General features: G+C 43.3%; 1 protein-coding gene across 1 annotated transcript in view; it reads left to right on the top strand.

Annotated features, from left to right (window-relative positions):
* The window catches only part of vav2 (vav 2 guanine nucleotide exchange factor), a 169,629-nt gene that overhangs the window by 144,591 nt on the left and 8,950 nt on the right, over positions 1–16,088 (top strand). The window contains exons 9-21 of the mRNA XM_072371665.1: positions 3,287–3,386; positions 5,076–5,171; positions 9,237–9,305; positions 9,448–9,534; positions 10,100–10,188; positions 10,274–10,406; positions 10,790–10,804; positions 11,121–11,230; positions 11,460–11,561; positions 13,200–13,288; positions 14,212–14,225; positions 14,368–14,386; positions 14,762–14,889. Of these exons, the coding sequence (XP_072227766.1) occupies positions 3,287–3,386; positions 5,076–5,171; positions 9,237–9,305; positions 9,448–9,534; positions 10,100–10,188; positions 10,274–10,406; positions 10,790–10,804; positions 11,121–11,230; positions 11,460–11,561; positions 13,200–13,288; positions 14,212–14,225; positions 14,368–14,386; positions 14,762–14,889 (1,051 nt within the window). The remainder of the gene's footprint in view (positions 1–3,286; positions 3,387–5,075; positions 5,172–9,236; positions 9,306–9,447; positions 9,535–10,099; positions 10,189–10,273; positions 10,407–10,789; positions 10,805–11,120; positions 11,231–11,459; positions 11,562–13,199; positions 13,289–14,211; positions 14,226–14,367; positions 14,387–14,761; positions 14,890–16,088) is intronic.

Below are 16,088 nucleotides of genomic sequence, written 5' to 3'. Positions count from 1 at the left end.
GGCTCCCAGATATCCAGGCGGTGCCTAATCATAGTCGCACTGTGGGCCTCTTTAGAGCGGGTCTTTGCTCTTTGTTCTCCTCCATTTGCTGTGTGCGGGATACGTTGAGTGGAGGTGAGGGGTCCCAATGCCATGTGTCAGAGAATATTAGCTGGCTCCACGGCCTGTCACTTCTGGTTTGCTTGGAGAGTTCCTCAGTTGCCTGAGTCAGCTTGCTGAGCTCCAACATGGTTGGGGGTGGACACCCGGAGCTCAGTTGCCCAGAATTGCATTTTCAGTGAAATGATACGCACGGCAACATCCTCATTATGGAAGAGGCTAGCACATGAGGGCGATATCACCAGCTCTGAGAAGGATAGAAACTTTTACTCTCCAACCCGAAGGGAAATGGTCTCAAAGATCTCTGCTGTTTAGGTAAAGCTGCTTTGCTTCTCTTTTTTCTTTGTGGTCCTGCGGACTAACTTTGCCAGCTGGGAAGCTCAATGATATCTAATGGCACTTGTGAACACTTGCCAAATTGGCCACGCAAGGAAAGTTTTGTCTTTGTTGTCTCCCTGAATGTTCATTAAATCCCTTCTCATCAGCTTCTAATTTTATTTAAATTTCTGGCTCACTGTAAGAAAGAAAAATAAAAGTTTATTTTCTCAGCTCCATAAAAAATAAAAACTGGGAAGAAACCATGTCAAAATGCAGAAGAAAGGGATGAGCGCTTAGCTCCCATTGCGATGTGTCCATCGTTAAAGGCAAGAGAGGCGTGTGCTTATAGATGTAGGTACGCAGTATTCATCGCTGACTCGGTGGGAAAAGTGGATCCGCCCCATGTTTTGAAGAACATTTCCTGTTCTAAATACTCAGATTTTCCATTTCTACACAGTGTTTTACCCCTGCCAGGTCTCTTTTAGGACACCCAGCCAGGCTGTAGCTAAATTTGCTTTCAATTGAGTTTGTGTGCGTCTCCACCTGATGAATCCCAGCCCGAAATGCACCACTTCTTCAAATTCAGGCTTGGTTATAGTCTCTTTGGCTTCATATTAATTAGTCGTATACAAAGTGTTTTATGAGAGCATGTAAAGAGCTGCTGCTGCAGCAAAAAAAAACAAAAAACGAAACAATAATCTCATTAAATGTGGTGAAAAACCAACGCTGTGAGGATGGGTCGAATCATTTTCATTCATCAGCTTCCTGCCACTGCTTTTTTTACTGCAGCATCGTTCTGTCCCCGTGGGGGTGGGATTTTCTGGTTTTGGCCCCGTTTTAAGAAACTAACTGACTGTGTAAATCAGCTCCATAAGATGTAGTTTTCACACACTTATGCCTTTAAAATACCGCATAACATTTTCTGCTTCACCTTCATTCAGCTGATCCTTTCCAAGGGTGTGTGTGTGTGTGTGTGTGTGTGTGTGTGTGTGTGTGTGTGTGTGTGTGTGTGTGTGTGTGTGTGTGTGTGTGTGTTTGTGTGTGGTCCATCTCAACAGTTTCAACTTTCACACTCAAATTCGGAGCTCTTGTCACTCGTGTCTTGGAGCAGCTTCTTAAAAGAAGACCTTCATGCCACATTGTGTCCTGATAACTCATTATACTGTATGATTTGTATCTTTGGTGTGTGCTGCTTCGTCTTCTCTGCACTGCACGGTCCGTCTGCTGTCTTATAATCGATCAAGACGACCATTAATCTCAATCACTTTGTCGTCTTAGAGGAGCGGGAGCTGGGGGAGCTGTCTCTCTGAGTGTGGATCAAGTCTTAATCAGGGTCTTGTTAGCCCAGGGCTTAAGCAAAGCAGGGGCCTCGCTGCAGGGGGTGGGGGGGCACTCAAACATCTGCTTGGGCTCCAGTGAAGCTCAAAGCAGATCTCAGGATGGTCATCTGATGAACAGATTTGACAGAAAGGCAAATCTTTAGGGGGACATTTTGGTTCAGAGTTCCACCTCGGAGTTGCACGGCTTTAACATTTTCGGGACATTTCCGGAGTAGAGCAGTTCATTTGAAGACGTGCTCCTGCATCAGTATAGAGCTTCTTTAGTCTGCACTTGTTTCTGGGGCAGCATGTTGAAGCAGTCCGACATTTTTAAAACTGATTTGATGAGCCAACAGGAGGCAGTTTATTTTCAGTTTTAGTTTAGGCGATAATCCTGCGTTTTATCGTGCACGTGCAAACCTGTGGTCCATTAACTTCCTCTGCCTGGTCTGTTGGCAGTGCTGCTTTTGCCTGCCTCACAGATCTATCAGGGGCTTGATTAGACGTCAGCGTGCCAGCTCTCCCCACCAACTCAAGATTCAGATTAAGAGATGTGCCAACTCTGTGATGGGGGAGGGTAGCACTATACCAGCCGTGCCAATGCCCTACTTTGACTCGATGAGTGAGTGAGAGGCATGCGTGCCACGTGCAGCGGCATCCTCCGGGCAAGATGACTTTGAACTCCCTCCCAGCTGAACCCAAAGATCTGTGTCAGAGTCCCAATACAATATCTAATGAACACAGCTCTCATATCTTCTCCGCTTGAAATTAAGAGATTTTTTTCCCCTCCCAGACTGATAAGGGGAGCTCTGCAAAGCAACTGATACGAAGCACTGTCTTTCATTAGCGCTCTGTGATTACAGCTTATTGGCAGGAAGATGCCACCTCAACAAATATTGCCTGGGGGATCGGGCTGCTGCACATTCTTAATGACCATACTTTCATTCACACAATCCTTTATCTGCCCCCTGTGGTGCGGAATGACTCTCACTTTGACCCCCCAAATTGTGTTATTAATCTTAAAATTAATGTTGCCTAAAGGCTTCAAACCACTAAGCAGTTCACAGCTAATTGTGGACTCTTCTTTTTTTTCTTATCTGTATTGGGGGGGAAAAGGAGAGATTGTATATCTTTAACATTTCAGACAGTCAGAGGGGCCTTATTAGCTCTTATTAAGCCTCATTTTAGGGTAAGCATGTGGTACACCGAGCTTGGACATGTTTTATGAGCCCACTTTGTTAGACGACAAGCACAAATATCTCAATCACAGCCTCGGCTGCGGAGTTCTCTTCAGTGACGTTTGTGAATGTCTGGATTTTATTCATCCTGTGATATGAAAAATGTCAGTGGCTCAAACAGGAAGCGCTCAAAGAAGGTTTGATTATGGAAAGTGAGGTGAACAGATTGTAATATCTTACCTGTCCAGTAAACAGGACGCGGGCAGAACTGACAGAAGGATTACCCTTAAATTTGTCCCTTCCCTTTGAGTTTCTGTTGGAGAATGAGCGACAGTGTGTCAGGGTTAATGTTTGGGTTGTGCTCCTCTTCAGGTTGTTGATCTATGGTCAGTACTGCAGCCACATGGAGAACGCTCAGAAGACACTGGATGAGCTAATAGCAACACGAGAAGACGTCAAGATTAAAGTAGAGGTAAGGTCCCTTCCATGATTGAAAGAACATCTCCGCAAGTTTGGACTTATATTTCCTCTTAATCGTATTGTTTTTGTGACTGAATTAAAAATAAGTAGGCAGGTGGGGTTAGAGCTCATGCAGGGGATAAACCAGGCACACACGCTTCATCATACTTACCTTTGCATATCTCAGGCTATATCCTTTTTTGTGCTTATTTCAGGTTTAAAGGCACGCAAAGCCACAGTTTTCTGTGACTGGATGTGAACATAAACTTGGCTCCTCCCCCTCAAATCTGCCAATAGCTGTGTTCAGGGGGTGTGTGTGCTTGGCTCACAGTGCAAATCAGAGCGTTATGTTCTAAAAGACAGTAGACACATCTGCATCCCTCCATCCTTTTCTTTGTTAAAGCCTTTGTTGCGCAGATGGACGACAGCCGAGCCGAGCGACAGGTGGATTGAAAAGTAGAGAGGACGAATACTCTGTTGTGACATCTTAAACAATCTTTAGACCTAAATGCAAGATTTGTTTGATGGTGTTGAATGGTGCTAGCTGCTCATATTAAGCTCAAAGCTACCTTGAAATCTCTCGGCACTGTTTGAGCACGATAGCAGAGTACATTATATCCCGGCTACACGATGCATGCTAATCTGTCCAATTCCTTCTTATAGTTGGTGAAATGAATGAGTTTCTTTGTCTTGCTTGTCGTGGAAAAAAGGCTTTATTTTTCCTTTTTTTTTTAAACAGAACCTGCAGAAATTAGTAAAGCAAAGAGAAGGAAATTGACATACTTCTTCAAAATGTCAGACATATGCTGAAGCCATTTAATTAATTCCAGTTTATTTGAACTCGTAGTAAACTGGTGTATTTGCATGGTGTATTTTATGTTATTATCCCCATTAATCCCAACACAATTGTTACTGTACAGTAAGGGGAAAAGATATAACAAGTGAGGGTTTATTTAAAAAACTCAACCTCAACATTAGATATTTCTATTTTAGCAGCTGTATTTAACTTTGGTGAATAGGGGAAATATGTTCTTTAATGTGAATCTATGTGATGTCTGAAGAACTTCCTCCTTCCACACCGCTCTGTAACCAGCGCGCTTTAGAGGAAGCTGAGCTCACAGCAGAATTCTGATGTAACAGCGGGATTGAGGCACATCAGCAGTTAGCAAGTGCAACCAAATGGCCTTGGGTGCTATTGACAACATAATGAGATGATCACAGCCTTGGTTAGTTGACGCTCAGATGCTCTCTTCTCAAAATAGCAGAGCTTTGTAACGGGATAAATCGGCTTTTCACAGTCTCTTTGTAAGAAAAAAACAACCTTGTTTGTAGAGAGGGATAAGCTGTCACTGTGACTGCACAGTTGTCGGAGAAACTGTTACACCAACCACTGCGAGAATCTCCTCACAGGATGGTGCTTACAAAAGACTTTCTTACTTCCATAAGGCAGAGTTTGTAGAAATGCGTTCATCGCTCGGAGGGATTTCTCTGTCAACACGCAGAATAATCGTGTCACAAATTCTGGCACGGCCAGAGCCTTTGGGACCCGTAAGTTAAAAAAAAAACTGTCCTCATTGTTGTTAACGGCACACCTTGTAAATATGTGGAAGCAACAGCAGAAAAGAGCCCATGAATTATTGAACAACAAATGAATGCTTGTTAGTGGAACAGTTACAGCTGCCCTGCTGCTTGTCTTCTGCAGGAATGTACTCTGAAGGTGCAAGAAGGGAAGTTCAAGCTGCAGGACCTGTTGGTTGTTCCCATGCAGAGGGTGCTGAAGTATCACCTACTACTGAAGGTAGGAACCATCTCACTCTTCAACTTTACAGTATAGTCCTTTAAATCTTTGAATGCTCTGCAGCTTTTTGATTTTTCTGAGTGGATACTGTCTTAAAGAAGTAGGAAAGAGTTTTCTCTTTCCACCCTTTAAAAAAACATCAAACAAGCCCCCCCTGAAGTGTCCCAGTTTCACTGCTGAAAGAATAACATTTCTAAATGCACTGCTGCGACATGGTGCCACCTGAAATTTAACTTAAAACCGCTCGCGTGTTACTGCCTACATGTGCTTTGCTTCAGCACAAGCATGTTTTCACCTATTATTTCCAGTATGTTTCCTCTGCCCTCTAATTCTCATGCAGTGGGAGGAGGGGGCGCCACATGTGCCCAGACATTTAAAATGTGTGTTACAGTGAACGTTGGTAGAAAATGAACCCCAAAAAAGATGCAGCATTCTCTTTAAGCCAAATTGTTGTATCAATTTGCACCGCCAATTTGTTTTAAAAATGTCTAGGAGTACCATGCAAAACGTTTGGACACCCCCCAGGGATTTCAGCCCTCATAACCTTTATGTTTTAACCGTGTCATTGCATTTTAAATGTCTGCAGGAAGTTGTGGCTGCAGTGCAGTACAGACATAAAGAAGAGCAGCCAGGCATTCACACAGAATCTAACAAACCTAAGATGCCAATGGTGTTGGTTTTTCAGGGTGGAGCTGCTTGGTCAGAGCTAGCAATCAGGATTTAGCTACTGTTAGCATTTAGCAGCATGATACTACCTCTGTACTAACGCAGTCAGGTGGAAGGCTCATTTAGTCTTCGTGCAGACCTTTCACTTCAGCTCACAGTGAGTTTCATTAGCTGGCTTTTGGCTTGGCTTTCAGACTGTAGGCTCAGCTGTGAGCTCCGTCTGCCCCAGTCAACGCAGTTCAGTGCCTCCACCTGACTGCCACAAAACGTGGAGTCACGGCTCTTCCTCAGTGACAAGTCCAAACAACCCAAGCAGTGTCTTCTGTGTGTTCTTTAACCTGCTTGAAAGAAAGAAGTCATTATGTTCCACTCGTCAGAGAAACAGATGAGCTTCCTCATAACTCAGTGGGAATGGCTTTTTTTTTTTTTACATTTGAAAACAAACATTCATGCCAGATGAAAGGCACTCGTGCTGCAAGGTTTCGGTTTTTCTTTTTCATTGCGACGCTGCTGTAACATTTCCTGTTGAGAAAGAACTGCTATTCATTAGACCCGGTGTGTCAGCAGCGCTGCGATGTGCAAACTGCGATGTGCAAACTGCGATGTGCAAACTGCGATGTGCAAACTGCGATGTGCAAACTGCGATGTGCAAGCTGCTATGCATCAGCTACACTTAGCCATTGTATCAGCACCTGGAGAAAGATCATCGCTGCTGTGTTCTGTTCACAAAACCTGCCCCAGCAAGCGGCAGCCTCCTAATCTTAAAAATCAAAACAATTTATCGCCACTAACAGGAGAACTCTGTAAGAGGATTGCTGTGCATTTTCGGTGTAGCACTTCCTCAGCTTGTAATGTAATTAAGAAATGTCGGTTATCTGGAACAGTAATGATCAAGATGAAGCTGGGGTACCCAGAAGACTTTGAGAGAACACCTTATGGGATCGTTAGAACTGACGGATTGTCTCTCCAGTTGATTGAGCAGCCAGTATTTCATACTGAAGCTCTGCTCCAAGTGTTGGTTTACAAAACAAGCTGGCCACTGTAATATTCCCTATGATTAAATAACTCTGGATCTCTATAATGGATGAGCATATGCTGCGGTGGGTAATGGACTGAGGTGGAGGCACGTGTTCGCATCAGGTGATCGCTGGTCTACAGAATGCTGCTCGAATCGAACCCCTGCAGGAGTCACAGCGAGTCTCTCAGGTCAAATCAATCGTGCCCTAATCAGATTAAACACGCCCCATTTCACTGCCTCCCACAACTTTGCGGGTGGACTGTGGCGTGTGCTGCAGCCTTGGGGCACGCCCGACTGACTCTTTGTGTTTATGTGTGTGTGTTTGTGCGTGTCCAATCGTGCCCAGGGGCATAGATGTTGCATAGATATCTTCACAGCGGTGTTCACTACTTTGGTCATGGTGTGAATAGCACACTTCATCTTTTATGTACCACACTCTAAATAAAGCGAATTCAGCACAGTCATCTGAGATGTAATGCCCCTCTAGCAGTTTGAATATTTGATGAATGTGCTGTATTTTTGTAAAGCCGTGTAATCATGCAGTATCTTTCGTCTCAGCTTGAGTGTTTAGTTGAAAGCAGGTACATGCTGCCATGTCTTTCATATGCGTGTGGCTCGTGCAAAAGTAAGACATTTTAGTGTTTAACAGATCTGCTTAATCAGACTCGGCAGCAGCAAGACAAGCTGTGCATTAAAGACCTTTCTATTTGTAATGTCATGAGGGTGACGTCCTAATTGTGATATTGGAGGGGGGGCATACAGTTATGGCTGATCAGTGTATGCACTATGAATGTATCAGACACAGCTTGAATTATATATGTCCTTTCTTTTCTGGTGCCCGCTGAGCCACCAAATGAACCAGATGAAATATTGAACTAAGTCTGCTTTAAAAAGGCTAGTTAGAATTCTATTTGCTGTCGTTGCTATTGACTGATTATTTTTAGATTTAGACACAGATAAATTATTCAGCTTCTTAAACGGTTGTGCATGCACAGCTCTGTCACAGTATCCCGAAAATGAGGACGCCGCTGCACACCAATCCAGGAACAGTAGTATTGACCCTTTGTTTGGTATGAGCCCCTTTTTTTCTCCTCCTATTTCTGTTTCATGACACATGTGAAGTCAATCAACATGGTTGGTGCTGCACAGGAACCTTGGAACCAGGTGAATCCGAGAGCTTCGTTTTCGTGGCTCTGGCGTAATACATCTGGTCCACCTCCAGTTCAAATGGGGGGGGGGGGGGGGGTCACTGGAAGGCCCAAGATGCACACAACCCGACTGGGAGGGACGACGTGATATGAACGCTTTTAAATGTCACTAAAAGACAAACTGTAACTGATCAGTGTGCAGGTATTAAGAAGCTATTTTACGCTGATAAGCAACATGAGGTCTACACAAAGACATGGTTTGATCGCTTTTTAATGGTCCGTGCCATGAATTGTTCTGGCAACAAAAAGCTTCAATCACACGTGAGGCAGTTATATTGATCCCACTGAGGTCTGGAACACCTCGTATAAGAGGAGCAGTTGTGTTCATTAAGACTTTAATTTAAAGGCATAAAGATGCGGGGCTGACTGCTCTTTAGGTTAGGAAGTAAAGTTAGTGATTAACGAGCAAGATTCAGGATCAGAACACCTGCCAGCTTTTTAGTTTTTCCAGTTAATCGGTAAAGTTGCTGTTTTGAAACCCGGAGGCGTAATGACATCGATTCTCTCTCGCCATATTTTCTCTTAATCTCAGAGTGGGCGTCACCTTAAGTGGGTCTGATTTAAGGCGGCTGATGGATACTCTCAGTTCAAATGAATATGCACCCAGGCAGGTTTGATATGATCAGAAGCATTTTGGTCTTTGACTGTTGATAACTCTGCTTTTGAAATAAAAAATGAGTCCAGACTGATCTGATCTAGCTCTTTCATAGCAGTCTAACTTGCATATGATTTCAGAAAGTGCTGAATGTGTTTGTCAGGCTGGCGGACAGCTGGCAAAACCTTACTGTTCCTTATTAAAAAAAAAAGACTGACTGTGTCTTTATTCCCTAAAACACTGCTCGCCAGCATTTTATAAATCACTCCAATAAGCCTGTGATATGCGAGGCAAATCAAAGTGTTTAAACATATTTGTTATTGATCGGCTGTGAGGACAGCGTGATTTGCAGGGGAAAACAAATCTGCAATTATCTTGTTACTATAAAGAACAGCCAGACATGGAGCTAGTTACCACTCGCTTCAGCTCTTTATTGACGTTGCTGTTGATGGTGCTCAGCAGCAACTCATTGTCTGCCACATCAGTGTCACATCTGGAGAGAACAACTGCACATCTCTGTCAACACATCACAGCCAGTGTTTGCATCATGTTTTTTAATATTTTCTCTCCCTCTGCAGGAACTTCTGAGTCACTCAACTGACCGACCAGAGAGACAACAACTCAAGGAGGCTCTGGAGGCTATGCAGGTTTGAGTTATACGTGTGCACGTCTCTGAGTGGCCATTTGAAAATGTTACATAACAGCACTGTGGCTTAAATTGCACCATGTGGGGGACACCATCGAGATTTTAACCCAAAAGCTAAAAGAACTTTTGCCCCACACTTTCAGGACCTGGCCATGTACATCAACGAAGTCAAGAGGGACAATGAGACTCTGAAAAAAATCAGTGAATTCCAAAGTTCAATAGAAAACCTCGTAAGTACTCCTCTTTCACTTCTACTTTGAGAGCGAAAGATGAATATGTTGAGACGATTTGAATTCATTCGTGTTTAAAGGCCTTGAAGATAAACTTGCTGACTGTCGTTTCATCATATTATAGGAGATGGGATCATAGAGAAGTATGCCGTGTTCAGCTGTTATTTAGCATCACAGGGCATTCATCCATTGTGGGATTTTAAGCTCTTGTCAGTGTTTTGAAGTGGAAGAGGCTGTCATCATTAGAAGGACTTCCTCTTGCATTTAGAAAATGTAAATGAGAAGAGGTGAAGGGAAACAATAAAGCCAAAAAATGACTCAACAATCAGCGATAAATTTATATGAACAACTAGCATTTTCCCAAAGAAGAGCAGCTCTTCATTTGTGGATGTCCACCACAGTAGCTGTTTTTTTCTCTCTCTCTCTCTCTTTCTTTTTTTTTTGTTCAATAACCTGCATGTCCATCCCCAGGTGATATTTTACAGTCTACTTTATGTCCCTCAGCTCAGTCCATTTGTATCCTAACCACAGCCACACCCTGTGTCGTGTCTCTTTGTGACCTAAGCAGCAGGTGAAACTGGAGGAGTACGGCAGGCCAAAGATAGATGGAGAGCTGAAAGTGTGCTCCATCGTCAACAGAACGAAACAAGACCGGTGAGTCTGAATTAGATGAGAAAAATGTAAATAATCCCCAACTGATCAGGGAATTTGATCTGTGAATTTGTGTGTTTATCTCCAGGTATATCTTCCTGTTTGACAAAGTGGTTATTGTCTGCAAGAGGAAAGGCTATTGCTATGAGCTGAAAGAGATTATTGAACTGCAGTCTTATAAAATGTCGGACGACCCCACGAACAACAGAGACATGAAAAAGGTAAGAAAATGATTTGCTTTGGTTTGAAACAGAACTCTTCCTTACACAGCGAGATGTGTCCAAAGGTAGCCTTGCAAGTGCACATAATGAAACAGCCTGTGTAATTGTTACAAATTTGCCTTTGAGCTGAAGGCGCTTGTTGATGGTAATTTCAGATACGGAACGTGTGCGTAATGCATCGAAGTACCAAATGTGCATTGTGCTCGTAAATGCTTGAAAGACCATGTAAATGCAGTGAAGCTTATTTTGGATTCATGAAATCATACAGCAGTGCATTGCACCACCAGTCTAACATGGCTTTTTTGTTTAATGCATGTGTCTATCCATGTTTGCATGTGTAACTGGGTCTTTCTCTGGTGTCTTTCTTTTTGCATGCTTACCAGTCGAGTGGAAAAATGGTAAGCTCAAGTGATCCCTTTATTTAACTCATTCTCTCATAGAGGCCTACTTTTGGAAGTGGTGGTCTTTGGATGTCATGCCGTGATTGCACATGTACCTTCCGGCTCTGTGGTTGGCTCTCCGGTTTCTGCTCATACGCCTCGCCATAGCATGCAGAATATCTTCTCGTCTTGACTTGAATGTTATTACATTTACAGTTGCGAATGTAGCTGTTTGAAAGTGCTGTTACCACAAGCTTCTTTGCTCATCTCTCCCTCTGCCACTGCCATCCACACATCTCCTGCCATCTGTTCTACACTCACTTTTTCTCCCTAGTGGTCGTATGGTTTCTATCTGATCCACCTGCAAGGGAAGCAGGGCTTCCAGTTTTTTTGTAAAACAGAGGACACAAAGAGGAAGTGGATGGAGCAGTTTGAAATGGCAATGTAAGTATGATCACATTTAGGCGCTGTAATGAGATTTGGATGGCGGTGCAGTAGATTTTCTTGAAATTCAATTGGTTTTTCCGTTTTCCTTTTAGCTTCATGCATTTAAAAAAAAAAATCTTAATCTCTCATGTTTTATATCATTCAACTTCAGTTGCAGCTGAATGGAAATCCTTTCAGCTGCTTTGCCCAATTAGTTGATTTGACGTAGAACTATTGACTCTTCCAGGTCCAACATCAAGCCAGAGAGGGCCACCGCCAATCAGCATAACTTCCAAATGCACACATTTGATAAGAACACCAACTGTCGAGCCTGCAAGATGCTCTTGAGGTAACAAACTCCAGTGCTCATGTGGATTTATCTGCACCTAATATCCCAAAATTAATACAGCCTTATGCAGACTTTCCAAATGGGCCGTTATGTGTAAAGTCTTCAGCAGGAGCCTAGATTTTCCTGTATTTTTCATTCAATATGTGGGCAGGCAAACTCTATGTAACACAGAGCCAAATGCATTATTTTTATGTTTGATACAGCAGCGGAATTATTTGAAGAGAAAAGGTTTTAAAGTTTGGAAAGCATTTATATTTACGATTTATAGAATCAGACCACGAATATGATGCTACCACTTGCTAACTTAGCTTAGTGCCACAATGGAGACATGGAGGAAACGGCTAGCCGTGCCCTATCCAACAAAATCAGAGGCCCTGAAGCTAGAGAGATATATTGTGTTGCATAGTGAGCTCTAGTTGTGCTCATAGTTGGATTTTTCTGCTTTTGGACAGATAGAGTGGACTTCTTTTGGTGTCCATAAATCTTAGCCTGCTACCGACTGTGAGTTTTCTCCTTCGTAAAGAAGAAGCCGTAAAAAGTATTAATTCTGCAGAATGCCCAATATCTGATCATCATAAAGCTTACTTGATTTGTGTAGTGCTTTTAGTGATGTGATAATTTGTATTCTCCGCATGTAGAAAGTCTTGGTGGAGCTAACTTTAACTAGCTAACAAAATGGCAGAAGTTTTTTTTGTTGTCTCTGCTGATGAAGAATTTATTATTTAGCTAAAAGGTGCACAGTAAGTAAAATTTCATTATAATTATTTATGTCCTGTCGGGACAATTCGGCATTAAAATTCTAAAGCATGTTTGTCTTGTGTGTTTGTTTATTTTTTTTCCTAATTAGCAGGAAGATGCTAACTTAGTGGTAGCTTTTAAAGAAGATTAAAAAACACAATATTAGCTCCATTATCGTGGGGCTGTACATCATTAATGAATGTAGTATTTAATGTATCTCCAATAAAATTGGTGTCAAGCTTAAAAAAAAAGCAACTGCAGAATTAAAACTCAAGAGAGAAGCTGCCATTTGGTAATAGTCCTTCTTTAGGCCCATACCAGTCTTTGGTGTGACTGTGGCTGATGGATATTTGAAACGTATCCATCCAACACCACCCACTGTATGCCTGAACACGCTTCCTCTCGTGTGAGAGTGCTGTGCAGGGGACAAACCCACCCGCGCTGTGGATCACCACTTTCACCTCTATTACAGTAAGCTGGCTAAACTCCACTCTTGTATTGACCCACAAATTTCATGGCTTTGCTGACCTAAATTCACAGAGCTGGTGGAGGCAGGGACCAGAGCTCAAGATGCTAATTAGTGCTGCAGCCCCAGTGGATCCAATTGTGATTTATGGCACTTACTAGTCTACATGGCAGCATGCGGCGCATGCACTGTAACAGTGGCCATACCAAATGCACCACTTAGAACATGGGCTTAAATGAGGCGAGTTGACTTTGTGATTTTAAAGAATTATACAGTAGAAAATGATGAGGGATCTGCAGCCACATTTACAGAATGGAGGACCAAGCTGCAGCCCCCCCCCTCATGGTTTGCTCTTGCAGGAGGTTAATGTGTGTCTGAGACACTTCCTGTTTGCATTACTGATGTGTAACTCTGTGTTTGTGTGTGTTCTCCAGGGGCATTTTCTATCAGGGCTACTACTGCTCTCGCTGTGGAACAGGAGCTCACAAAGAGTGTCTGGAAGTGATCACCATCTGTAAAATCAGTAGGTGTTTCCCTTTTAAACGAAAATGTTAGTCAGATGAAGGTTTTGGCCGTGCAACATTTAGATGTGAACAGCGTGGCCGTATGTCACAGATGTGCGTGACACGAGCAACGACCGCCCTGATTCACACAAACTTGACCTGCTGTTACAGAGCACAGCCCTACTTCACCCAGCAGGGCATTATGGGGGATGGGAAGATGGGACTAATTCATTGAGTCATTACGTTTGGTGTCAAAGAGGGAAATATCATCTGGGAGTCGAGAGGAATCCTGTGACTGTCATTTCATACCCTGCAGTGTTTTGTTATTTTATTAACACTGTGAATATAGTTAGAATTATTTACTCCAGTGGTTTGTACCTTTTAAGCATCGGATCACTTTAACCTGAAGGTTCAGTATGTCTAAAACTGTTATGACTATCTTGTACAGTTCATTTAAAGACATGGAAATGATGTATGTCCATCAAAATTCTTCTCTGAAATGTCCCTGTACTCGTGATCATCAAAGTGCAGTACAGCTGAGTGTGGCCAAACTTTAAATATTTAATGTTCCAAAGCCTTTCAACGCCTCCCCTGGTTCTGTAGATCAAAATCCTAATATACTGTAGTTGGCTGAGCTAAATATGATTACTCTCAAGGGCAGAGCTGAAAGCACCAATACGGCAGAGTGACTGAAGGAGGAAATAATATGACCACAGGTGGAAAGTCACCACGCAGTTTGCCTCCGTCACCCTCAGTTACACTCGAGAGCCCAGCAAGTCATGCATGAGAAACTGCGTTCTTGTTTGACGTAAACACTCAAAAATGTACACCATGTGAGGCTCTCTCTGTGGAATTTGAACATCGAATCTTAGGCTTTATTATGAATAATCAGTTTTGTTGCCAGTCCTCTCTAACAGCCCATGTGTTCTGTTTATTGTTTCAGATCCTCTTGACTTGGTGAGTAGAGCCTCTGTCCATTAACAACATGCTCTCACTGACATTGTCTCCCCTTGTAAAAGAATCACAGTTAACACACACAGCTATTCAAGAGTTTTGATGGCATTTTATCAGTCGTTTATCTCTTTTATTTAATCTACAGGAGCCTGGAATGTCACCAGGTAAGAATGCTTCCAGTCACTCAACACTTAGATGTGATGCCAGATGTTCCGTCAGCTGTGAAATTTGTTTTGACTGCTTTTGAACAGCACAGCTCTCTATTGCCATCTAGTGGCTAGCTCTATTTTAACACCAGCAGCCATGCAGAGTGGGTGACAATGCAGATCTTTGACAGTGATGGGTATCCTGGTTTGTTTGTTGTACTTTGACGTAAAAAACAAAAATGCTTGAATTTGAGAAAATAAACTTCCGGTAAAGGTCCTCATTGTAAGATAAGCACCAACCTGCTGTTTGCTAATGTTTGCTAGCAGCACTCTTTTCAGACCTCCTTGTGAACCTGTATCTGTTGCTCCCTCTTACCTCTGCCGTGTCTTCAGGTCCTAAGATGGTGGCAGTGAGGAACTACCACGGCACACCAGCCCCTCCAGGGAAGACCCCTCTCTGTTTCCAAACAGGAGATTTTATCGAGTTGCTAAAGGGAGATCCGGACACAGCATGGTGGGAGGTACCGATCATTTTAAACCCAATCACCACTTTGATACAGAAAGTGTGCGTGTTGCCATGTTGACGGCTGATGTTGGCCCTCCACTCCGGCACATCGAGAAACCAGGTTTATTGGATTTGAAATGATCAATGAGTCCGAGGTTCAGCTGCAAACTTACAGCTGCTGCTCACTATACATGTCCCGACAGACCAAAATCCAACTTTGTAGCACCTCCTGAGCCAACTAATTAACACATTCGTTCTCATTTGCTTAATCTTTGCGAAAGTGATTTCTCGCTGTGACTTCCTGCAGCCTTGTTTTCTCTGTGAGGACGCCAGAAAGAAACCAGCAGACTCCTGGAAGTCAGGAGCATGGCCAATAACTACCCTGGCATATGAAAAAACCGACAACAACTTGATGTTTTTACGCTTCAGTTTTCGTGTAGATTAAACTAACGAGATTTTGCTCAGAGCTTTAGAGTGTTTGGGAGATGGATTGCGGTGCTTGAGGCGGGCGGTGTTTCCAAAACTAACTGTAGCCTTCTATTTCTTGCACAAACATGAAGGCTGTGGGCGAGAAGTCATATCATTTTCCAGCATTTCGAGCCCAAATTGCTGAAGAACAGACAACTGTCAAAATAGAAAACAAAAGCTCTTTATCGGTTACCTTGAAATGACAGGAAACGGAGGCGCCCTGTCATTTTCAGTGTGGTGAAGTCGGTCACCAACATGCCTGGGGTGTCCACACGGAGAGTGGTGCTGCGTGCCTGTGCATTATTTCTGGAATGAGCAAGTTGAAAAGCTCTATGCACCATTACCGACGGTATGAGTTGTCTTCTAGCTGAACTTTAGCGGTGCAGCAGCTGCAGACCTGGGGGGTCCTTGAAAATAAGTTAGTGCGGATGATGGGGAGCTGTGACACAATTCGCTGTGGGGTCATTTGATGTCCCGGCTGAATCATTGAGTTGTATATGCTAATATTGGACGAGTGACTCAGGGAAACTCTCTGGTGCCGTGAATTTTCTTCGCTATTACACTTGGCTGTCCCTCCACAGCGTGGCAGATTAATCTCCCTGTGTGATGTCAAAGGGTGCGCGGCGCTCAATATCGATGGCTTCAGGCAGCAGACACTGAAGGCACTTCAGCTCCTGTCTTGACACTGATGGGTAATCTTGACAGATTCGTTCCTTCCTAGCGAGTACATCCTCTCACATCAGTATA

This window comes from Leuresthes tenuis, unplaced genomic scaffold (genome assembly GCF_036924035.1).
Source record: "Leuresthes tenuis unplaced genomic scaffold, fLeuTen1.0.hap1 SCAF_19, whole genome shotgun sequence".
In the NCBI taxonomy this organism is placed as follows: domain Eukaryota; kingdom Metazoa; phylum Chordata; class Actinopteri; order Atheriniformes; family Atherinopsidae; genus Leuresthes; species Leuresthes tenuis.
Note: the sequence above shows the minus strand (reverse complement) of the source record. Positions and strands in the feature narration are given on the sequence as shown.